The 25,223-nt window shown below is 51.0% G+C and overlaps 1 protein-coding gene across 1 annotated transcript; it reads left to right on the top strand.

The window, feature by feature from the left end:
* Window positions 1-733: 733 nt before the first annotated feature.
* TSPAN1 (tetraspanin 1) lies at window positions 734-21,794 on the top strand. The gene is made up of 8 exons (XM_078883836.1): window positions 734-1,058; window positions 12,901-13,050; window positions 13,803-14,003; window positions 14,524-14,598; window positions 15,922-16,029; window positions 18,478-18,804; window positions 19,921-20,004; window positions 21,376-21,794. Exons 2-8 carry the CDS (start codon window positions 12,994-12,996, stop codon window positions 21,427-21,429), a joined length of 906 nt encoding a protein of 301 aa, XP_078739962.1. The 5' UTR covers window positions 734-1,058; window positions 12,901-12,993; the 3' UTR covers window positions 21,430-21,794.
* The last annotated feature ends 3,429 nt before the right edge of the window (window positions 21,795-25,223 follow it).

Genomic DNA, 25,223 nt, shown 5'->3' with positions numbered 1-25,223 from the left:
TCTATATCTACGTGACTTTACCGAAAGAACCAAGAATATATCTCAACACCTGTTTTGTTGCCAGAAAAAAGGAGAAAAACCTATTCTCACAATGCATCATCTCTTATTATCAGAGCATAATTGGACCTTTTTTTTGCCAGCATCAAAGTTTGAAAAATTAACAATAGTAGTTTTACCATCTTCTTGGTTCTTTCGGTAAAATAATCAGCAACAGCAGCAGCAGCATCAATTATTTTATCATGCTTTATTTTTATTATTTTATTATTTCCCTTCTACGTGACTTTACCGAAAGAACCAAGAAGATGAATCCCTGCAGTCACGAAAGCTTTAAATCGAAATAGTTTTACCATTTTTGGCATTCACCACACGCGCTACTTGTGTGTTGTTTGCATGTTCACCGCAATCACGGTGTGTGTGGTTAATTGAGTAACTTTATTCCTCGCTAGAGGTTTATATAGTTGGCGTTTGAATACTATTGTGATTAAGACGAAAAATCCCCTTCATCACAGAGCCCCGCCCCGCTGTACAGGTAACCACGCCCCCCTCCAGATAACCACGCCCCCTCGAGGTAATCACGCCCCCCTCCAGGTAACCACGCCCACATCCATTTAGCGACACGCCCCCTCCATGTAGCCACGCCTCCTTCAATGTAACCACGCCCCTCGCCACATTCTTCACGTATAAAAGGCGATTTAACCTCACTGCTCTATTAGTAACGGACGGGGCGTTGTGCGTAGCGGTGTTCCCATTGTACACAATTAATTAACATAGATATATTATTTAGGTCTTATTTATTTGCTGTTTCGGCGACGTAACGCAATAGGTTGATAGAGCAGTACCAATACAAAATAATAGATACAATTCTAAATATTATTTTTTATTTAACTTTTTTTAACAGTTTTTATTCTTACGCAAATATAGATTTCTTTTTTTTTTGCGTTTGTTTGCTTACGTGTCGGCGAGCATCTGGTTAATTAATAGGGCGCTAGCAGGAGCAGCTGATTCGTTGAATCATCACTGGTCCAGTGGAACGTGTGCTCGCTGCTCTGCGTGTACAGGTAAGGGCAGCTGCTGATACTGATGTTACTGATGGTGCTGATGCTACTGATGTTGCGGATGTTGCTGATGCTGATGTTACTGATATTACTGATGTTGCGGATGTTGCTGATACTGATGTTGCTGCTGTTGCTGATGGTGCTGCTGATGATGTTGCTGCTGCTGTTGATGCTGATGCTGCTGATGCTGCTGATGCTGCTGATGCTGCTGATGCTGATGTTACTGATGTTGCTGATACTGATGTTACTGATGGTGCTGCTGTTGATGCTGATGATGGTGCTGATGCTGATGTTACTGATGTTGTGGATGATGCTGATGTTACTGATGTTGCGGATGTTGCTGTTGCTGATGCTGATGTTACTGATGTTACTGATGTTACTGATGTTGCGGATGTTGCTGATACTGATGTTGCTGCTGTTGCTGATGGTGCTGCTGATGATGTTGCTGCTGTTGCTGTTGGTGCTGATGCTGCTGTTGATGCTGATGCTGCTGATGCTGCTGATGATGCTGCTGTTGCTGCTGTTGCTGCTGCTGTTGATGCTGCTGCTGTTGCTGATGTTGCTGATGCTGCTAGTTGCTCACAGCGATTGTTCGGCTCGCTCTGTCTTGCTAGAGTTGCTGTTTCTATTACCGCTTGCTGCTACTGCTGGTGAAACAAAGTAGGACCATCACTACCACCACCACCATCATCATCATCATCAAAGACAAAGATCCCCCGTATAGCCTTAACATATGTTTAGGACAAGTGCTGTTAGTAGCGAGTAGCAGCACCTATGAAGGCCGGCACTGTGGCGCACGTGGCCTAGAAACCACGTGCGCTTGGCCACCTTTGTCTCCCCGGTGGCGATGTTTACACATCGCACCGGGTAAAAAAACAACTCACTTGAGGCCGAGTCGACCTACGGGAGGCCCAGGACCGGTTCCGATAATCGTCGACCGCATTTCGCCGAGCTGTTCAGTACGGGTTTGAGGAGCAAAGTCGTGGCACCATTGAAGTACAGTACAACCATGTGTATCTCTGCCAGTGCCCTCTGTTGCTAACAACGTGGTCGCCGCAGCAGCCTACAGCACCCTGTTATGCACGATGCGTATCGTCCCTTCAAGAACAGGCCCAGACTCAACGCCTGCTTAACTCTCCGAGGTCCATGTGATGATGATGATGGATTTGTTTGCATCGTAGGGACACCGGTTGATCATCATGACGTTGATGTGAATGTCTCTGTTGTTCTTTTTTCCTTCGTCTGATGCGTAATGTTACATAGCAAGCAATCGATGTTAAATTGTACGTTTTTAAACATATTTCAATGGTTCATATTCCTAGGTTTTTTTCGGTAAAGTCACGTAGGTAAAAAATTAATTTAAATTTTTTTTCGGTAAAGTCACGTAGGTAAAAAATTAATTTTAATTTTTTACCTACGTGACTTTACCGAAAAAAACTTAAGAATATGAATCATTGCAGTCACGAAAGCTTCGAATCTAGAATATTTCAATGGCTTAAACGGATGTTCGAGACTTGTTTGAGCGAAGCCCAGGCGTAGCCACGATTCTTTCTAGTTTGATGTTTTTTCCCGAGTCGTTTTATTAGAGTCTGTGGTTCCTTGGTTTTGATTTACTCAATTGTAATTGCAACTCACTTCAGTTTAAATACTAATTTCAAAGCGTCAGGGGTAATGGTTTAAAAGTGGTAGGGGTAAAGGTTTCAAAGTGTCAGGGGTAATGGTTTCAAAGTGTCAGGGGTAATGGTTTCAAAGTGTTAGGGGTAATGGTTTCAAAGTGTCAGGGGTAATGGTTTCAAAGTGTCAGGGGTAATGGTTTCAAAGTGTCAGGGGTAATGGTTTCAAAGTGTCAGGGGTAATGGTTTCAAAGTGTCGGGTAATGGTTTCAAAGTGTCGGGGTAATGGTTTCAAAGTGGTAGGGGTAATGGTTTCAAAGTGTCAGGGGTAATGGTTTCAAAGTGTCAGGGGTAATGGTTTCAAAGTGTCAGGGGTAATGGTTTCAAAGTGTCAGGGGTAATGGTTTCAAAGTGTTAGGGATAATGGTTTTAAAGTGCCAGGGGTAATGGTTTCAAAGTTTCAGGGGTAATGGTTTCAAAGTTTCAGGGGTAATGGTTTCAAAGTGTCAGGGGTAATGGTTTCAAAGTGTCAGGGGTAATGGTTTCAAAGTGTCAGGGGTAATGGTTTAAAAGTGGTAGGGCTAATGGTTTTAAAGTGTCGGGGTAATGGTTTCAAAGTGGTAGGGGTAATGGTTTCAAAGTGTTTCAGGGGTAATGGTTTAAAAGTGTCAGGGGTAATGGTTTCAAATTGGTAGGGGTAATGGTTTCAAAGTGTCAGGGGTAATAGTTTCAAAGTGTCAGGGGTAATGGTTTCAAAGTGTCAGGGGTAATGGTTTCAAAGTGTCAGGGTAATGGTTTCAAAGTGTCAGGGGTAATGGTTTCAAAGTGTCAGGGGTAATGGTTTCAAAGTGTCAGGGGTAATAGTTTCAAAGTGTCAGGGGTAATGGTTTCAAAGTGTCGGGTAATGGTTTCAAAGTGGTAGGGGTAATGGTTTCAAAGTGTCAGGGGTAATGGTTTCAAAGTGTCAGGGGTAATAGTTTCAAAGTGTCAGGGGTAATGGTTTCAAAGTGTCAGGGGTAATGGTTTCAAAGTTTCAGGGGTAATAGTTTCAAAGTGTCAGGGGTAATGGTTTCAAAGTGTCAGGGGTAATGGTTTCAAAGTGTCAGGGGTAATGGTTTCAAAGTGTCAGGGGTAATGGTTTCAAAGTGTCAGGGGTAATAGTTTCAAAGTGTCAGGGGTAATGGTTTCAAAGTGTCAGGGGTAATGGTTTCAAAGTGTCAGGGGTAATAGTTTCAAAGTGTCAGGGGTAATGGTTTCAAAGTGTCAGGGGTAATGGTTTCAAAGTGTCAGGGGTAATGGTTTCAAAGTGTCAGGGGTAATGGTTTCAAAGTGTCAGGGGTAATGGTTTCAAAGTGTCAGGGGTAATGGTTTCAAAGTGTCAGGGGTAATGGTTTCAAAGTGTCAGGGGTAATAGTTTCAAAGTGTCAGGGGTAATGGTTTCAAAGTGTCGGGTAATGGTTTCAAAGTGGTAGGGGTAATGGTTTCAAAGTGTCAGGGGTAATGGTTTCAAAGTGTCAGGGGTAATAGTTTCAAAGTGTCAGGGGTAATGGTTTCAAAGTGTCAGGGGTAATGGTTTCAAAGTTTCAGGGGTAATAGTTTCAAAGTGTCAGGGGTAATGGTTTCAAAGTGTCAGGGGTAATGGTTTCAAAGTGTCAGGGGTAATGGTTTCAAAGTGTCAGGGGTAATGGTTTCAAAGTGTCAGGGGTAATAGTTTCAAAGTGTCAGGGGTAATGGTTTCAAAGTGTCAGGGGTAATGGTTTCAAAGTGTCAGGGGTAATGGTTTCAAAGTGTCAGGGGTAATGGTTTCAAAGTGTCAGGGGTAATGGTTTCAAAGTGTCAGGGGTAATGGTTTCAAAGTGTCAGGGGTAATGGTTTCAAAGTGTCAGGGGTAATAGTTTCAAAGTGGCAGGGGTAATGGTTTCAAAGTGTCAGGGGTAATAGTTTCAAAGTGTCAGGGGTAATTGTTTCAAAGTGTCAGGGGTAATAGTTTCAAAGTGTCAGGGGTAATAGTTTCAAAGTGTCAGGGGTAATGGTTTCAAAGTGTCAGGGGTAATAGTTTCAAAGTGTCAGGGGTAATGGTTTCAAAGTGTCAGGGGTAATGGTTTCAAAGTGTCAGGGGTAATGGTTTCAAAGTGTCAGGGGTAATAGTTTCAAAGTGTCAGGGGTAATGGTTTCAAAGTGTCAGGGGTAATAGTTTCAAAGTGTCAGGGGTAATAGTTTCAAAGTGTCAGGGGTAATGGTTTCAAAGTGTCAATTGCTAATGAGTACTTTGTGCGGTGTATAAACATCGCCACTGGGGAGACAAAGACGGTCGGGTGTGTGTGGTTGCAGTCCCGGCTTTCGTAGGCGCTGCTGCTACTTGCTAACAGCACTTGCCCCGACAGTCTGTTAGAGGCTACACGGGGGATCTTTGTCTTTGTCTCCTTCATAGGCGCTGCTGCTGCTACTTGCTAACAGCCGTTTCAATTCGGGCAACAGCAAAAATGTTTCGTGTCTTTGTTTGTAGGATGAACTTTTAGAATTATAAGGGCACAGGGTGTGATCAATAAGGTCTCGGTTGGTCTGTAATAAGGTAGGGCACTGATAAGGGGGTTGACAGGTATGTGGTAGTGTATAGTGTATAGTAGTGTAGTGTATAGTGTAGTGTATAATAGTGTATAGTGTAGTGTATAGTGTAGACTTTGCGGGTTATAAGGGCACGGGGTGATCAACACGGTCTGGATTGGTCTGGAAGAAGGTAGCCACTGATAAGGGGTTGACCGGTATGTAGTGGTGTATAGTGTATAGTAGTGTAGTGTATAGTAGTGTAGTGTATAGTGTAGTGTATATTGTATAGTGGTGTATAATGTAGTGTATAGTAGTGTATAGTGTATAGTAGTGTAGTGTATAGTGTATAGTCGTGTATAGTGTAGTGTATAGCAGTGTATAGTAGTATAGTATAGTGTATAGTGCAGTGTATACGTATGGATTGGTCTGTAACAAGCTAGGCACTGATAAGAAGGGGTTGACAGGTATATAGTGGTGTATAGTAGTGTAGTGTATAGTAGTGTATAGTGGTGTAGTGTATAGTGTAGTGTATAGTGCAGCTAGGGGTTCACAAGTATGTAACAGCCTGTCAGAGGCTGGGGGGGGGGGGTATTTGCATGTTCGTGATGATGCTGCTGCTGCTGGGAATGTTCGCAATGATACAATCGCATCGTAACCGGACGATGCGATGCGATTGTGTCCCGCGCGTGCAACCTCTTGTGAGGTTTGCGCCGTTCCGTCCATGCGGGATCCTACTTGCTGTACCGCCCAGCTCATTCAGGCTGTGACTAGCGGTCGCCCACCCTGTTTGGCTGAGCGATGGTCGGGCAGAGATGACGGATGTGTCACCCCCCCCGCCTCCACCCCCCCAAGGACGATTTGGCAAAGATGTCAATCGATGAGATCTTGACTTAAAGATTTCGTGACCGCAGGAATTCGTATTGTTTGGGTCATTCGGTGAAGTCACGGAGATGGGAGACCCACCTCGTTATCTGACCCCATCCCCTCTCCTCTCTCTCTCTATTTAAGGCCTCGACACAGAGGCTTTGGGTCTCTGTGTGTCTATGGTGTGTGTCTCTGTGTGTGTCTCTCTCTGTGTGTCTATGTTGTGTGTCTCTCTCTGTGTGTGTGTCTCTGTGTTGTCTCTCTCTGTGTGTGTGTCTCTCTGTGTGTCTATGGTGTGTGTCTCTGTGTGTGTCTCTCTCTGTGTGTCTATGTTGTGTGTCTCTCTCTGTGTGTGTGTCTCTGTGTTGTCTCTCTCTGTGTGTGTGTCTCTCTGTGTGTCTATGGTGTGTGTCTCTGTGTGTGTCTCTCTCTGTGTGTCTATGTTGTGTGTCTCTCTCTGTGTGTGTGTCTCTGTGTTGTCTCTCTCTGTGTGTGTGTCTCTCTGTGTGTCTATGGTGTGTGTCTCTGTGTGTGTCTCTCTCTGTGTGTCTATGTTGTGTGTCTCTCTCTGTGTGTGTGTCTCTGTGTTGTCTCTCTCTGTGTGTGTGTCTCTCTGTGTGTCTATGTTGTGTGTCTCTCTCCGTGTGTCTCTGTGTGTGTCTCTCTCTGTGTGTCTATGTTGTGTGTGTGTCTCTGTGTGTGTGTCTCTGTGTGTGTGTGTGTGTGTCTCTCTCTCTGTGTCTCTGTGTGTCTCTCTCTGCTTGTGTGTCTGTCTGTGTGTCTATGTTGTGTCTCTCTCTCTCTGTGTGCCTCTCTGTGTGTGTCTCTGTGTGTCTCTCTGCTTGTGCGTCTGTCTGTGTGTCTATGTTGTGTCTCTCTCTCTCTCTGTGTCTATGTTGTGTGTCTCTCTCTGTGTCTGTCTCTGTGTGTCTCTCTCTGCTTGTGTGTCTGTTAGTGTGTCTATGTTGTGTGTCTCTCTCTGTGTGTCTCTGTGTTGTCTCTCTCTGTGTGTGTCTCTGTGTGTCTCTCTCTGCTTGTGTGTCTGTCTGTGTGTCTATGTTGTGTCTCTCTCTGTGTGTCTATGTTATGTGTCTCTCTCTGTGTCTGTCTCTGTGTCTGTCTCTGTGTCACTCTCTGTGTGTCTCTGTTGTGTGTCTCTCTCCGTGTGTCTATGTTGGGTGTCTATGTTGTCTCTCTCTGTGTGTGTGTCTGTGTGTGTCTCTCTCTGCCTGTGTCTCTCTCTGTGTCTCTGTGTTGTGTGTCTTTCTCTGTGTGTCTCTCTCTGTGTGTCTCTCTCTGTGTGTCTCTCTCCGTGTGTCTATGTTGGGTGTCTATGTTGTCTCTCTCTGTGTGTGTGTCTGTGTGTGTATCTCGCTGCCTGTGTCTTTCTCTGTGTCTCTATGTTGTGTGTCTCTCTCTGTGTGTCTCTGTGTGTCTCTGTGTTTCTCTCTGTGTGTCTCAGTGTGTCTCTCTCTGTGTGTCTCTCTCTCTGTGTGTCTCTGTGTTGTCTCTCTCTGCCTGTGTCTCTCTCTGTGTCTCTGTGTTGTGTCTTTCTCTGTGTGTCTTTGTGTGTGTGTCTCTCTGCTTGTGTGTCTGTCTGTGTGTCTATGTTGTGTGTCTATGTTGTGTGTCTCTCTCTGTGTGTCTCTATGTTGTGTGTGTCTCTGTGTTGTGTGTCTGTGTGTGTCTCTCTCTGCCTGTGTCTCTCTCTGTGTCTGTGTGTTGTGTGTCTCTCTCTGTGTGTCTCTGTGTGTGTCTCCGTATCTGTGTTTTGTCTCTCCCTCAAATGTAGTTCTACCTGATGACGGTCGCTTGTGTCGCAATCGAAACGTCGGACTCTGTTACTGAATGTATCTTCTTTCTCCGCGACTTTACCGAAAGAACCAACGGGTCACGCAGACAGGTTCAAACAAATAACAACAAAAGCTTCGTTTCGATCGCAACACAAGCGACCGCGTCACCCGCTCGTGTTGCGATCGAAACGTCGTCGTTTATTTCGTTAATTTTGTTAATTTGGTCAATTTTGTTTATTTTATTTATTTTGTGTTAACCTATCTACGTGACTTCACCGAAGGACGCAAAGACTATGTAGATCGCTTCTTGAGTCCTCATCCTCTTGCATCACGCGATGCAAATTGCGTAACGCTCCCACCCCCCACGCAAACCTCCGGTAGGCGGTGAACTCGCCACGTTCCTAACATCGAACCCGTCCGTCGAGGAGATGGGAGTGATGGTGGAGGCGATGATGGCGATAGTGGTGGTGGTGGTGGTGGCGGTGATGATGTTGTTCATAATAGAGGTTTTTTTTGTTCGTTGGGTAAGATCGTGTAGATAGAAAAAATAAGATTAATAAAATAAATAAAAATAAAGTGATTAAAAATATCACGACGTTTCGATCGTCATCAGGAACTGATATTTATTTTTTATCACTTAATTTTTTATTTTGCTATCTAAGTGACTTTATCCCAGAGGTCGCAACCGGGTACCCGATACCCTACCCGATACTCGGCTACCCGTTACGGGTAGCCGTTTGTGACCCTGGTGCGGCCGGGTACGGGTACGGGTAGGCCGTGAGTCACTGGTGAGTCACCGTTTGTCACTCATTTCGGGTAGGGTACAGGTACGGGTAGGGCACGGCTACCCGTACCCGGCCGGGTACTGGTAACCATTTGCGACCCTGGTGCGGCCGGGTACGGGTACGGGTAAGGAATCAAAACCCGTTTGCGACCTCTGCTTTATCCCGAACAGACTGTCTGGGCAAGTGCTGTTAAACGAGCGCCTACGAAGGCCGGCACGGCACACCCACCACACACCCACCACACACACACACCCACCACACACCCACCACACACCCACACACCCACCCACCACCCACACACCCACCACCATCCACACACCCACCACACACACCACACACCCACCACACACACCACACACCCACACACCCACCACCACCCACACACACACCCACCCACCACACACACCCCCACCACCCACACACACACACCCACCACACACTACCCACCACCCACCCACCACACACACCCACCACCCACACACCCACACACACACACCACCACCCACCCACACACCACCACCCACCACACACTACCCACCACCACACACCACACACACCCACCACCACATCCCCACCCACCACACACACACCCACCACCCACATCCACCACACACACACCCACCACCCACCACACACACACACACACACCACACACCACACACACACCCACCACACACACACCCACCACACACACACACACCCACCACCCACACACCCACCCACACACCCACCACCCACACACCCACCCACCACCCACCCACCACCCACACACACACCCACCACCACCCACCCACACACCCACCCACCACACACACCCACCACCACCCACCACACACTACCCACCACCCACCCACCACACACCCACCACCCACACACACAGCCACCACCCACACACACAGCCACCACCCACACACACAGCCACCACCCACACACACAGCCACCACCCACACACACAGCCACCACCCACACACCCACCACCACCCACCACCACCCACACACACACCACCACCCACCCACCACACACCCACCACCACCCACTACACACTACCCACCACCCACCCACCCACCACACACACCCACCCACCACACACATCCACCACCCACACACTCACCACCACCCACCACACACACCCACCACCACCCACCACACATCCACCACACACACACACCCACCACACACACACCCACCACCCACACACACACCACCACCACACACCCACACCACACACACCCACCACACACCCACCACCACACACACACACACCACACACACACACACCACACACACACCACACACACACCACACACACACCACACACACCACCACCCACCCACCACCACTACACACCAACCCACCCAACACACACCCACCCACCACACACCACACCCACCACCACCACCAGCTCTCTCCTCTCCCTCCCGGATGTGGCCCCCCTCACCGGGCACTCGAGTGGCTCTCGGCGAAGTCGGACACCGACGGGGCCATCTCAGCAGCCTGTGGTGCGGTGGTCGGGTCCACCACCCCCCACTCACTCCCCACTCACCCCCACTCACCCCCCACTCACCACCCCCCACTCACCCCCCACTCACTCCCCACTCACCCCCCACCCCCACTCACCCCCACTCACCCCCCACTCACCACCCCCCACTCACCCCCCACTCACCACCACCCAACCAACCAACCCACCCCACTCACCCCCCACTCACCCAACTCACCCCCCACTCACCCCCCACTCACCCCCCACTCACCCCCACCCACCCCACTCACCCCCCACTCACCCCCCCCCACTCACCCCCCACTCACCCCCCACTCACCCCCCACTCACCCCCCACTCACCCCCCACTCACCCCCCCAAACTCTCCAACACGCAACCGGTGTGGAGGGCTTGACTCGTAACGAATTGGGCCGCGTGTTTGTCTACGCGAACGAACCTCCCAACCTTACTTACTTGATTGGGCGTGTCGGGTGGCGGAGGGTTTAGCGACACAACAACAACAACCGCCATTCGCCACTAAGTGGCGGTGACGTCACCACGACGCTTGTGCCAGGCCAAGTGCACCTTGAGGCCAGGTGAAGTGTCGAACGCCCGCTGGCAGGAGGTCACGGGGCAGACCCAGCAGGTGCCACGGGTCGACTGACTGAGATGACCGAGATGACTGGTTGATGCACCACCTGTGCCCCCTACTGTGCCAACTTGCTGTGCTTTAGCCACCTGGCGCTCCGCTCGTTGTTGTGAGCGTCGCTTCTCCGCCCTCCGTTGTTGCTGGAGGGCGACTGCCTCCAACTGCCCAGTAGCGTCCTTCACGAGCCTCCTCCACAGAGGCCGATCTTGACACCGCTGGTACCAGTCATATGTACGCGATCTAAACAAGTGAAGGATTCTCCCAGTCGCACAAGTAGTAGCTACGGATGCTACGGGCACCGCACTTTCAAGGAGCCCCCGCGCTAAATGCTTTCAAGCGATCAATTCCGGTCCGGTGATTCTGCATTTGCTCTATTACTATAGTACTATACCGCCTTCGACTTTTACGAACGACCGGGTGTTTAAGGTTAGCGATTTGTCGTATTATTTGGCAGTATAGCAACTAAAAAAAATGCAATTACTTCACTGCGCAAGTTAAACATTCGTGTGTTTTTATATTTAGTTACAAATTTAGGGCCCATTCATCACACATGCTCCAGCGCCTCCGCCCCTAGCTTAGTCCGGCACTAAACTTTAACATCAGACTTGATTCGGAGCTTTCATGACTGCAGGAATTACTCTTTGGTTCTTTCGGTAAAGTCGCGTAGAAAGAGAAAAGAATACATTATTATAAAAAAAAGGATGATATTATTTAATCATTATTTTCTCGTTCTACGTGACTTTACCGAAAGAGCCAAATGGGGTGATCTTTAACATTTAAGAAGTTCATCAAACGACGCGGCGTTGACCCAAGCCACGGCTGGCGTGAGAGTTCCAGGAACAAGAATGAGGCGAAGCAGCAGAGACGTTGAATCAACAATTGGCGTCAGCCGTGGAGAGAATAGATTGTGTAACACAGAGACAAAGGTCCCCCGTGTAGCCTCTAATAGACTGTTGGGGCAAGTGCTGTTAGCGAGTAGCCGCAGCAGCGCCTATGAAGGAGACAAAGACAAAGGTCCCCCGTGTAGCCTCTAACAGACTGTCGGGGCAAGTGCTGTTAGCGAGTAGCAGCAGCAGCACCTATGAAGGAGACAAAGACAAAGATCCCCCTTTATTTTTGTCGGGGCAAGTGCTGTTAGAGGCTACACGGGGGATCTTTGTCTTTGTCTCCTTCATAGGTGCTGCTGCTACTCGCTAACAGCACTTGCCCCGACAGTCTGGCAAGGCCATACAGGGGTGGGTTTGTCTTCTGCGAGACGTCGCGTTCACAGCAAATTCACGAACAACAATCAACGGCGCTGTTTGTCCAACGGTTCAGAGCCCCCTCCCTCTGAATACCAACTCTCCCACACAATGGGCTCAAGACGACTGATTGCGTTTCTGCTCGGGCGGTTCTGAAGCTTTAAATCTGTGGTTCTTGTTAATCATCGAAAGGTCAAGTAAGCGCCGGCCAACGTGTCAGTTACGTTTCATCATCAAACCCCTCACGGAGTCATCAACGTTGTTTACATGTGTTGTTAACGATTGAGGACCGAAGGGGGGGGGGGGGGGTGCAAGGCTGCAGTAAAGATGATGAGAACCACACTGCTCTGTAGACCGCCCCCCGTCTCTCTCAACGAGACCCTTCACACGCAATGGGGTCAAGACGCTTGGTCGCATTTTTCTTCTCGGGCGTTTCATTTTTTTAGTTTGTGAACTTCTTTTTTCGCGCGTTTTAGTTCGTGGTCCTCCCGCTCCCCCCCCCTCCCCCACACACCGCGCGCGCACCACCGATTAGCACCGTGCGGTGCGAAAGAAGTTTTCTCAGCACGTGACACCGCCCCATTGCAACGGGCCTTCGAAGTTTCCCCCCCGGCGACCTGACCAGTTGCAAAATCGAGTTGCCGCGATCGTCCCGCAACTTCCCCGGAACCTGCCGGGGACACGGTGGCGGTGACGGTGATGGCGGCGGCGGTGACGGTCACGACGGTGACGACAGTGACGGTGACGGTGACGACGGTGGCGGCGGCGCGAACTCCCCTCGCCTGCCACGCGACCGTGGGACGTCGCCGCCGCCGCCTGCCACCACTGCTGCGGGTTCGGGTTCGTGGGTCATCAACGTCCGTTGTGTCGCTGCGCAGGTGAGCGAGGAGAGGTGGGCGAGGAGAAGTGAGCGAGACAAGCCGGCGAGCGCGCCCACAAACAGCCACCACCAAACCGACCGACCGACCGCCATGGGCTGCTACAAGTTCCTCCGCGTGATGATGTTCATCTTCAACTTTATCGTGTTCGTAAGTGCGAGGTCGCCGCAACAACAACAACAACAACAAACCCCCCCCCCCCCCCACCGCTGACACCGCCGCCCCCCTACCCCCAGCGCGCACAAATCGAACCGCACAGAACACCGCGCCGATCTCCACCCACGGAGCAATTAAAGCCGCCGCCGCCGCCGTCGCGTGAAGAACTCCAGTTCAGACGTTTCGCACTCGCACCCCCACCCCCACCCCCCTTTTCGATTTAGTGTGCTGATCTTAAAGGTGCATTGAAAAATTATAATACTCCGCCTGATGCTCCTGCTGTTGTGGAGTGACTCATGCAGCCCGCTATGGCTGCAGGGTTCTGGTGGTACAAGTTGTTTACGTCTTTTATTGTGAAAATTCCGTCATAGTTGCTATGATCACTGCTGTTTCATTGCTTTCATGGCTTTATTTTGGTGATTTCGAAAAGTGTATTGGTTTAGCCATGTTTGTTTGTTGTAGTACAGAGTTAGACTGATGGCCTTAATCTAAGTTGTCTTGTGGTTGTTGTTGTTGTTGTTTGACTTGCATCCCACTGGGATTTTTTGCAAACAGCGTTGGTGTACAGTGCTTTTTCTGCAATATTTTGCTGCCTTTTTTCTGTTTGCACATAGTCACTTTAAGATGTTTTCTTGTTCATGTTTTTTGTTTGTTGCGGTTGCACCCGATTCAAGAGCCGAATGGCTCACAGGACTATTCTACCTATCCGATGAAACTTGAAAACTTGAAAACTTTCCCTTCGTCAGCTCGGCGGAGGCCTCCTGCTGGGAGCCGGCGTCTGGATCAAGGTCGACGGAAGTTCGTTCACGCGCATCCTGGGGCCCGACCTGGCCGTCCACTTCGTGAACGTCGGCTACTTCTGCATCGCGGCCGGCGGGCTCCTCATCCTGCTCGGCTTCCTGGGATGCGCCGCCGCCTGGAAGGAGAGCAAGTGCATGCTCATGACGGTCAGCTGGGGCGTGGGGTGGGGGGGGGGGTTAACTGCCTCGCCCCGGTACGCAGGAGGTCGTGGGTTCGATGCTGACCCTGACGACGCCTGCTGCTGCTGCTGTATATTAGGAGTTTGTGCGTCTCTCTCTCTCATCATCATCACGGTGGCTATGAGATGTTAACTACCTCGTCTGGTATACAGGAGGACGTGGGTTCGATCCTGACCCTGACGACGCCTGCTGCTGTATATTTGGAGTTTGCGTGTCTCTCTCTCTTTCTCATCATCACGGTGGCTATGAGATGTTAACTACCTCGCCTGGTGTACAGGAGGACGTGGGTTCGATCCTGACCCTGACGACGCCTGCTGCTGTATATTTGGAGTTTGCGTGTCTCTCTCTCATCATCACGGTGGCTAGGAGATGTTGACTACCTCGCTGAAGATAATGTTGACCACGATGTTGATGACAATCTCGACCACGATGTTGACCAGGATGTTGACCACAATGTTGACAATGTTTCCGGTGATGTCGCGCGCAGTTCTTCATCATCGTGCTCATCATCTTCATCGCCGAGGTGGCTGCCGGGATATCGGCTCTGCTCTATGGCTCCCTGGTGCGAAATTTTTTGCCGTTGTTACCTGCTCTCCCGTTGCCGTGGTTACCTGCTCTCCCGTTGCCGTGGTTACCTGCTCTCCTGTTGCCGTGGTTACCTGCTCTCCTGTTGCCGTGGTTACCTGCTCTCCTGTTGCCGTGGTTACCTGCTCTCCCGTTGCCGTGGTTACCTGCTCTTCTGTTGCCGTGGTTACCTGCTCTCCTGTTGCCGTGGTTACCTGCTCTTCTGTTGCCGTGGTTACCTGCTCTCCCGTTGCCGTGGTTACCTGCTCTCCCGTTGCCGTGGTTACCTGCTCTCCCGTTGCTGTGGTTACCTGCTCTCCTGTTGCCGTGGTTACCTGCTCTCCTGTCGCCGTGGTTACCTGCTTTCCTGTCGCCGTGGTTACCTGCTCTCCTGTCGCCGTGGTTACCTGCTTTCCTGTCGCCGTGGTTACCTGCTCTCCTGTCGCCGTGGTTACCTGCTCTTCAGCAGCCGACCGCGTTCGCTTGCTTCATATTGTGGCACGATGCAGCGGCGATGGCGACAAAATCAACTGCGTGGCCACTTGAGACGTTTATAATAGAGTGGAACCCCTGGTAACGAGCACCCTGTTAACGAGATGTGTAGTGTAGTGTATAGTGTAGTGTATAGTGGTATGTAGTGTGTAGTGTATAGTGTTGTGTATAGTAGTGTATAGTGTAGTCTGTAGTAGTGTAGTGCCTCCATAGGGCCCAATGTGTTCGCTTACCGACCATTCTGTTAACGACGGGCCGTGGTAGGTACAGTAAGCATTAATTAATTAAATAATTAATCGATTAACCGCTTCTTCGAACATTAAGCGTTTATAATGTTGTTAGTATCTTCACGTATTTAATATCCATTGTTTAAACGTTATAAAGTAAAACAAAAATTTTCCGGGTGAAAGAGTGGGGTTCACTTTCGACTGTGCATTCCCTACGCTCGCTTGACGACCAAAATCATCATCTCTTGACGACCAAAATCATCATCGCTTGACGACTAAAATCATCGCTTGACGACCAAAATCATCATCGCTTGACGACCGCGCTCGTGGCACCGATGGCCGCCGTCACGAGGCTCGGTGGCTTCTACGTCCACCCGCGTCTTGTGCGGTGGGCGGTGCGGTTCGTTGCACGGGGCCTGTAGACCCGTGAGCAGCCTTCGATGGCGATTAAAAAAAAAAAAACAACGCGCCACGGTGGCTCTTCCGGGGGTGTCTCTCGAGCGTCGAACTGGGGTCCGGGGCGGGCGGACGCACGCGGCGGTCGGATGAGCGACGGGCAGAGGTGTCTCACCCTGGCGCGGCGCGGCGCGGCGCGGGTGCAGGTGGCGAGCCTGCTGCAAGGGCAAGCGGTGAAAAGCATCAAGGAAGACTACGGGCAGCCGGGTGCCAAGCAGGTCATCACCGACACGTGGAACGCCATCATGCAGCAGGTGTGTGTCTCTCTGTGTGTCTCTGTGTGTGTCTGTATGTGTCTGTGTGTCTCTCCGTGTGTCTGGGTGTGTGTGTGTGTCTGTGTGCGGAAAGAGCGGTGGTGGAGCGGTTAGCGCTACGCTACGCGACGAACCCGGCGACCCGGGTTGGATCCCCCGCTCACGGCAAACACCGGTGACGATTATCTGAACCGGTCCTGGGCCTCCCCTAGGTCGACTAAGCCTCAAATGAGTACCTGGTGCGGTGTGTAAACATCGCCACTTGGGAGACAAAAATGCGGTCAGGCGTGGTGTTGGCCACCCACCCCCTCGTGTGCCGTGCCGGCCTTCATAGGTGCTCGCTCACAGCCCTTGCCCCGACAGTCTGTTAGAGGCTACACGGGGGATCTTTGTCTTTTGTCTGGGGTGCGCGGCTCGCTGCCTCTGCCGAGTCTTCTCAAGTCAGCCAACCCATGGCACCTGCTGGGTCTGTCCCGTGACCTCCTTTTGCACCTAGCCTGGCACAGCAGTACAACCCATGGCACCTGCTGGGTCTGTCCCGTGACCTCCACCTGCACCTAGCCTGGCACAGCAGTCAACCCCACGGCACCACCTGGGTCTGTCCCGTGACCTCCTCCTGCACCTAGCCTGGCACAGCAGCCAACCCATGGCACCTGCTGGGTCTGTCCCGTGACCTCCTCCTGCACCTAGCCTGGCACAGCAGTCAACACCACGGCACCTGCTGGGTCTGTCCCGTGACCTCCTCCTGCACCTAGCCTGGCACAGCAGTCAACCCCATGGCACCTGCTGGGTCTGTCCCGTGACCTCCTCCTGCACCTAGCCTGGCACAGCAGCCAACCCATGGCACCTGCTGGGTCTGTCCCGTGGCCTCCTCCTGCACCTAGCCTGGCACAGCAGCCAACCCATGGCACCTGCTGGGTCCCGTGACCTCCTGTCAGCAGCGAGCCTTTCACGTGACAGCCTCAAAGTGCACCTAGCCTGGCACGAGCGCTGTGGTGACGTCATCGCCACTTACTGGCAAACGGCAGCTGCTGCTGTTGTTCTTGTCATTGTCTCTCGGATTTTTGAAAGCGTATCCATAATTCTATTTCAACTAAAACTATTTTTTAAATCCTTTATATTAAGTTCACTTGCTTGCTTGCGCGCTTACGACCGTGCAAATCTTTCGATCGTTTTTTAACCCACTTCCCGTGATCCAATCGAGCTGACATTTTGCACACAGACTCGTTGTGCGTGACAATTAATTTTCGTGAACATTTTTTTTCCATAACTTTACACTTTTTAGGCATTTTTTTTATTTAATTACCAATTGCTTAATGGTGGCAGGCAATCATCTGACCCATAGGTGGCAGCCATCTCAAGCCAGAGGACGAGAGGACTCTAGCCGCCACGCATATAAAGGATTTATAGTGAAAAACTTTGTTTTTACGGGTTAATTTTTTTATTGAACAAGGTAAGACCCCCACTGAGCCGTGTGGATGATTTCCATTGGCGACACTGGCTATCACAAACGACAGCTCAACGTAGTGGCCTAACGTCATCATCGTCATCACGTGGATATGTATAGCAGCAGCCAAGTTGTCTAAAACAAGTTGATTCTAAACATGGAGGGGAAAAACCGGAGGACCCTGGAGAAAAATCCACGCGACCACGGGGATAGAGACACGCAAACTCCATATATACAGCAGCAGGCGTCAGGGTTGGGATCGAACCCACGACCTCCTGCATACCAGGCGAGGTAGTCAACATCTCCTAGCCACTGTGATGGTGATAAGAGACACGCAAACTACAAATACACAGCAGCAGGCGTCAAAGTCGGGATCGAACCCACGACATCCTGTAAACCAGGCGAGGGAGTTAACATCTCACCACCATATAAGGATAAAGATCCCCTGTATAGCCTTTAACAGACTGTTAGGACAAGTGCTGTTGGCAAGCACCTATGATGGCCGGAACGGTACACGATGTTTACTACACACCGCTACACAAGGTACTCATTTGAGGCTGAGTCGACCTGGGGGAGGCCCAGGACCGGTTCAGATAACCGTCGCCGGTGTTGGCTATGAGCGGGAATCGAACTCGGCACGTCGGGTTCGTAGCGCAGCGCCACTAACCGCTACGCCACCGCTCCCCACACGCATGGTACAAAGACAAAGATCCCCCGTGTAGCCTTTGACTGACTGTTGGGGCAAGTGCTGTTAGCGAGCACCTATGAAGGCCGGCACAGCACACGAGGTTGGGTTGCGTGGCCAGCACCACGCCCGACCACCTTTGTCTCCCTAGTGGCGCGCTAACCACTACCCTACCGCTCCCCACACGCATTGTACACACGCACGCACGCGCGCGCGTGCTGATGGCTTAATTTCAACGCCTCTTGTTTCAGTTTAACGCGTAGGCTTTCGCGACCGATATCAACTATTAAAGGTTTTTTTTTTCTTCCTTCGCCAGTTCGAATGCTGCGGCTTCACCAACTACACGGACTTCGATGGCTCGAAATTCAGCCCGGGGTACAATTCGTACCCGACACAATGCTGCCCCTCCTACAACCTCACCTCGTCACCGACTGCCGCCTCCACCGTCTCCAACTCCACCGCCTCCAACTCCACCGCCTCCAACTCCACCTCCTTCACCGCGACCTCCCCCACCTCCTCCTCCTCCTCCCCCACCACCTTGGCGGGCACCTTCAACTCCACCTCCTCCGTCCCCTCCAACGCCACCTCCTCCTCCTCCTCCTCGTCCTCGTCCGTCGGCACCTGCAGCAACCCCTACCGCACGGTGAGTGGCAGTGCAACGCCTCTGCAAGGAGGGGGAGGGGGGGGGGTCCCCTTATCCAGGCATTAGGATCGGGCAGGGGGGGGGGTCCCTTATCCAGGTATTAGGATCGGGAGGGGGGGGGTCCCTTATCCAGGCATTAGGATCGAGAGGGGGGGGGTCCCTTATCCAGGTATTAGGATCGGGAGGGGGGGGGGGGGTCCCTTATCCAGGTATTAGGATCGGGAGGGGGGGGGTCCCTTATCCAGGTATTAGGATCGGGAGGGGGGGGGGGTCCCTTATCCAGGTATTAGGATCGGGTAGGGGGGGTCCCCTTATCCAGGCATTAGGATCGGGCATGGGGGGGGGGGTCCCTTATCCAGGCATTAGGATCGGGAGGGGGGGGGTCCCTTATCCAGGCATTAGGATCGGGAGGGGGGGGGTCCCTTATCCAGGTATTAGGATCGGGCGGGGGGGTCCCTTATCTAGGCATTAGGATCGTACAGGGGGGGTCCCTTATCCAGGTATTAGGATCGGGCATGGGGGGGGGGGGCTGGTAAACCTTTCAAAGCAGACAAAGAGGAAGAGCCACTGGGGGTTTGTGTTGTTGTTGTTGTTGTTGTTGATGTTGTTGTTGTTGTTGTTGATGTTGTTGTTGTTGTGTCTGACCGAAATAGTGACGGGAGAGGCGGCATCACGCACAGCTAGATCTACTCGTGCACAATCGTAGCGGGTTTACGGGGCAGATGGACACCACACACGCCGACTTAAATAAACAAACATAGGTGATGGAATAAACTTGCATCTATGTAGGTATTTTTTTCTTCCCCCCCCCCCCCAATTAGTTATTCTTTAACAGGAACAGTTTTGGCCATTGTACTTTTTTTGTGGTCACCAAAACATTCCACAGTGACCCCCCCCCCCCCACATTCCCTGCCATATTTAATTAATAAATTTTCTGGACCGGTCCGGGGCGGTGTGTGAGCATCGGGCCCGGGGCGTGGTGCTGGCCACCCACCCACCTCGTGCGCCGTGCCGGCCTTCGTAGGTGCTGCTACTCGCTAACAGCACTTGCCCCAACAGTCCGTTGCAGGCTATACGGGGGAGGGGATCTTTATCTTTGTGCTCGCGTGTCTGTAGGGTTGCTACGATCAGCTGAAGTACCTCTTTGAGACGAACGCCTACATCATTGGAGGCATCGCTGCAGGCACCTGCGGACTTGAGGTCAGAGGAGGTCACCGGGTCACTGGCTGGGTCCCCAGTTCACTGGGTGACTGGGTCAATGGGTAACTGGGTCAATGGGTAACTGGGTCAATGGGTCACTGGGTAACTTGGCCAGTGAGCCTATGGGCAGTGTTGAGTCTATGGGCAGTGTTGAGTCTATGGGCAGTGTTGAGTCTATAGACAGTGTTGAGTCTATGGGCAGTGTTGAGTCTATAGACAGTGTTGAGTCTGTGGGCAGTGTTGGGTCTATGGGCAGTGTTGGGTCTATGGGCAGTGTTGGGTCTATGGGCAGTGTTGGGTCTATGGGCAGTGTTGGGTCTATGGGCAGTGTTGGGTCTATGGGCAGTGTTGGGTCTATGGGCAGTGTTGAGTCTATGGGCAGTGTTGGGTCTATGGGCAGTGTTGAGTCTATGGGCAGTGTTGGGTCTATGGGCAGTGTTGGGTCTATGGGCAGTGTTGGGTCTATGGGCAGTGTTGGGTCTATGGGCAGTGTTGAGTCTATGGGCAGTGTTGAGTCTATAGACAGTGTTGAGTCTATGGGCAGTGTTGGGTCTATGGGCAGTGTTGGGTCTATGGGCAGTGTTGGGTCTATGGGCAGTGTTGGGTCTATGGGCAGTGTTGAGTCTATGGGTAGTGTTGGGTCTATGGGCAGTGTTGAGTCTATGGGCAGTGTTGGGTCTATGGGCAGTGTTGGGTCTATGGGCAGTGTTGGGTCTATGGGCAGTGTTGGGTCTATGGGCAGTGTTGGGTCTATGGGCAGTGTTGGGTCTATGGGCAGTGTTGGGTCTATGGGCAGTGTTGGGTCTATGGGCAGTGTTGAGTCTATGGGTAGTGTTGAGTCTGTGGGCAGTGTTGAGTCTATGGGGCAGTGTTGAGTCTATGGGGCAGTGTTGAGTCTATGGGCAGTGTTGAGTCTATGGGGCAGTGTTGAGTCTATGGGCAGTGTTGAGTCTGTGGTGCAGTGTTGAGTCTATGGGGCAGTGTTGAGTCTATGGGCAGTGTTGAGTCTATGGGCAGTGTTGAGTCTATGGTGCAGTGCTGAGTCTATGGGGCAGTGCTGAGTCTATATGGGCAGTGTTGAGTCTATGGTGCAGTGCTGAGTCTATGGGCAGTGGTGCTCAATGTGCAGGGAAAGTTGTTTGCAATGGAGGGATGCGAGGAGGGAGAAGGACTGAAGGAGAGACAGAGAGACAGAGAGGGAGACAGAGAGAAGATTGGGAACGAGGAGAACAAGAGAAGGGGACGTGGAATGAGATGGAGAGAGGTCTGTGATGATGATTTAGAATGAAACTAATTCGTTGCTATTCCTGTGTGTGTACGTGTGTCTGTGTGCCTGTGTGTGTGTCTGTGTGTGGTTGTCTTTTCCAACAGCTGGCTGCCATGATTGTATCGCTGATACTGTACTGTCAAGTGGACAAGCATTGATCACCACACACCGCACCACACCACACCACACACCCACACCGCATCACACCACACACCCACCCTGCACACACCACACCAAAGATGATGGGGCAAGTGCTGTTAGCGAGCACCTATGAAGGCCGGCACTGTGGCACACGAGGGGGTGGGTGGCCAGCAACCACGCCCGGCTGCCTTTGTCTCCCCAGTGGCGATGTTTACCACACACCGCACCAGGTACTCATTTGAGGCTGAGTCGAACTAGGGGAGGCCCAGAACCGGTTCAGATAATCGTCACTGGGTGTTGTTGGCTGTGAGTGGGAATCGAAGCCGGGTTGCTACACCACCGCTCACCACACCTCACCACACATCTCCCCACACACCTACAGTGCCACGGTATGCACTGTACCACAGTGCATACATTGCTACAGTGCGCACTGTACGCACTGTAGTACAGTGCGCACTGTGCTACAGTGCGTACAGTGCGCACTGTACTACAGTGCATACTGCGGTACAGTGCGCACCCGTGGTAAGATTGAGCGCCAACACTTAAAACCTCAGGGCACCCGTGAATTGTCGGTGTTGTTTAAAGATGTTACAACAACAAAAACAATTTTAAACATTTGTTTTCTCTCTCCTCTCTCGAGAAAACTCCCGAGTTTTATGAAATGCCATTTTTGGCGTTAGCATTTTTTTTCCTAATAATGTTTTTATCGTTAGGTTTTGCACATTGCACCTCCAATTTGTTTTGAAACTCTTGCCAAGGTCAAATACAAATGACACCCTGCCACCTTGGGGGGGGGGGGGGAGAGGTGGAGGTGGGGCAACGCTGACTATAGTTTGCATATCGAGATCTACCACCACCACCACACCTGGCAACCCCTTAGAAGTGCTCCTCTACCTTATTACAGAGCAATTCGGAATGTATTGGTCACCCCGTGGCCTTATGAATATCAACGTCCATGCTATACACTACACTATACACTACTATACACTACACTATACACTACACTACTATGCACTACTACACTATACACTATACTATGCACTATACTATGCACTACACTATACACTACACTATACACTCCACTACTATACACTACTATACACTACACTACTATACACCACTACTATACACTACACTATACACTACACTTCTACACACCTGTCAACCCCTTATAAGTGCCCCACCTTATTACAGACCAATTCAGACCGTCTTGGTCACCCCGTGCCCCTAATCCTACAAAGTCCCATCGCGCCGGAGAAACACAAACAAACTCAATTTCCCCTGGACAAGAACACGGGGTCAAACCGCGTGGGTTTGACGCGGTAATGCAAATACGTAAACACAAATTTGACCCCCCCCCCCCCCCCCACACTCCAATTTCGAGTCACTTTAGCCCAGGGCGGGTCTGGTAGATGGACCTCACTGTCCAGGAGTCCCATCTCGACCCCTTCGGGGGTGTGCCATGGTTTTTTTTGCCGTGGATTTTAACACGTAGTAGCAGTAGCAGGAGGCTTTGCCACCAATATCCATTAAGAGGTTTTTTTTTTAGGGGGGCGGGGGGGGGTTAGGGGCCGTCCATAAATGATGTCACGTACCTGGTGTGGGGGGGGGGGTCAGACATTGGTGACGATGTGTGACGAGGGGGGGGGGGGGCTTTGAGAAATGTGACGTCACGTAAAAATTCGCAAGTTTAAATAAATATAGAATCGTTATAACAACACTCCTACAACGTCAGAGTGCAGCGCCACATTAAATATGCACTACAATGACAATAGTTTAAAGCGATTTGAAGCATGTTTTATCTTAAAAATGGAAATATGGTTTTTGGGGGGGGGGGGCAGAGCTTTGTGACGTCATATTTGAGGGGGGGAGGGGTCTGACTTTTTGTGACGCCGTGTGACGAGGGGGGGGGGTGTCAAAAATCGTCCAAAATCGCGTGACGTCATTTATGGACGGCCCCTTAGATCGCGTATAATATAAAAAAAAAGTGTTGTGTCGTTAAGCCCGCCACCATCCGACACGGCCAATTGTTTAGGGAGTTTGTGGCCCAATTCTTGAGCTGGTGCAGCAGCTCCACGGGTTGTGTGTTGGAGACATTTACAATTTGAGAGAGCGACTTTTCGCCGGTGACTACAACAGCAACAACATCAACATCGTGATGATGACTGCTGTGGGATTTGGCCTGGGGGGGGGGGGACAGCCCCCCCCCCTCCTCCTTTGGACCCCCTCTGCCCCCCCCCTGACCCGAGTCGGGAGCTGTGACATTAAGCGACCCCTCCCCCCTCCTCCTCCCCCCCCCCCCTCTAAAAGAAGGGGGGGGGGTGGGGGGGTCACTCAACGAGCTCCACCGACCTTCGTGGTTGTCCGTCTCATCCAAAGATAAAGATCCCCCGTGTAGCCTCTAGCAGACTGTCGGGGCAAGTGCTGTTAGCGAGTAGCAGCAGCGCCTATGAGAGAGACAAAGACAAAGATCCCCCGTGTAGCCTCTAACAGACTTGGGGCAAGTGCTGTTAGCGAGTAGCAGCAGCGCCTATGAAGGAGACAAAGACAAAGATCCCCCGTGTAGCCTCGAGCAGACTGATGGGGCAAGTGCTGTTAGCGAGCACCTATGAAAGCCGGCACTGTGGCACACGAGGGAGTGGGTGGCCAGCTACCACGCCCGGCCGCCTTTGTCTCCCTAGTGGCGATGCTTACTACACACACCGCTATACCAGGTACTCATTTGAGGCTGAGTCGACCTAGAGGAGGCCCATGGACCGGTTCCGCATAATCGTCAAGGGTGTGGGTGGTGGCCCCTACACGCGCGCACACTCGCCTAACCACGACTGCCGAGTCAAACGTGAAGCGGCCAGCAACAAGCAGCACTAACTGGTCGTCACAGACTGGAGGCGATGGTCGGAGGACCGGATCCATGTTTGCCAAGGGCACTCGCCGGTTTTACTTTATTTTTTTTTTACTTGTTGGTGGTGGTGGTGGTGGATTAAGATGCAATTGTTGTATTATTTTTTTTTATTTCTTAGAAGAGCCAATATTTTACTGCCGAATAAAAGGGGAAACAAAATGTATCGATGATATTCATATTCTTTTTTTCGGTAAAGTCACATAGGTAAAAAAATGTAAATTGATAAAAGTAAAATTAAATTAAAATAAAATAAAAAAAATCACGACGTTTCGGAGGCAAACACAAGCTTCCGTCTTCAGCTGGAACCGTCACAGCCACGACAGCTGTATCAAGTAAATGAGAGATTGCAAGAGATGCCACTCCGTTGAAAGCGATGGGTATTACCTCGGCATTTCTTGAGGAAGGCCAGCGTTTACTTTTATTAAATTTAATTTTGTTACCTACGTGACTTTACCGAAAAAACCCTAAGAATATGAATCCTTGCAGTCACGAAAGCTTCAAATCTAGAATTAATGTATCGACGATGATGATGACGATAAAAATATATGATGACGGTGGTGATGATGCTTTTAATTCTAATTGTTTGTCAACGATTGTATTCTACGGATGAGTAAGACGCATGTGGCCCATGTCCATGCAAAGTGTAAAACAAATCTCCTAACAAAGGCAAAGATGCCCCCCTCCCCGTGTAGCCTCACCAGACTGCTGGGGGCAAGTGCTGTCGGTGAGCAAAGCAGCACCTACGAAGGCCGGCACGGGACACCACGCCCGGCCGCCTTTGTCTCTCCCCCACCGGTGCTGATGGGAGTTTTTACTACAACATGCCTGCCAACCCCTTATCAGTGCCCTACCCTAATACAGACCAATTCAGACCTTATTAGTCATCACCCCCGTGCACCTTATACGTCT

The sequence above is a fragment of the Lampetra fluviatilis genome, chromosome 3 (genome assembly GCF_964198595.1).
Source record: "Lampetra fluviatilis chromosome 3, kcLamFluv1.1, whole genome shotgun sequence".
Lineage (NCBI taxonomy): Eukaryota > Metazoa > Chordata > Hyperoartia > Petromyzontiformes > Petromyzontidae > Lampetra > Lampetra fluviatilis.
Note: the sequence above shows the minus strand (reverse complement) of the source record. Positions and strands in the feature narration are given on the sequence as shown.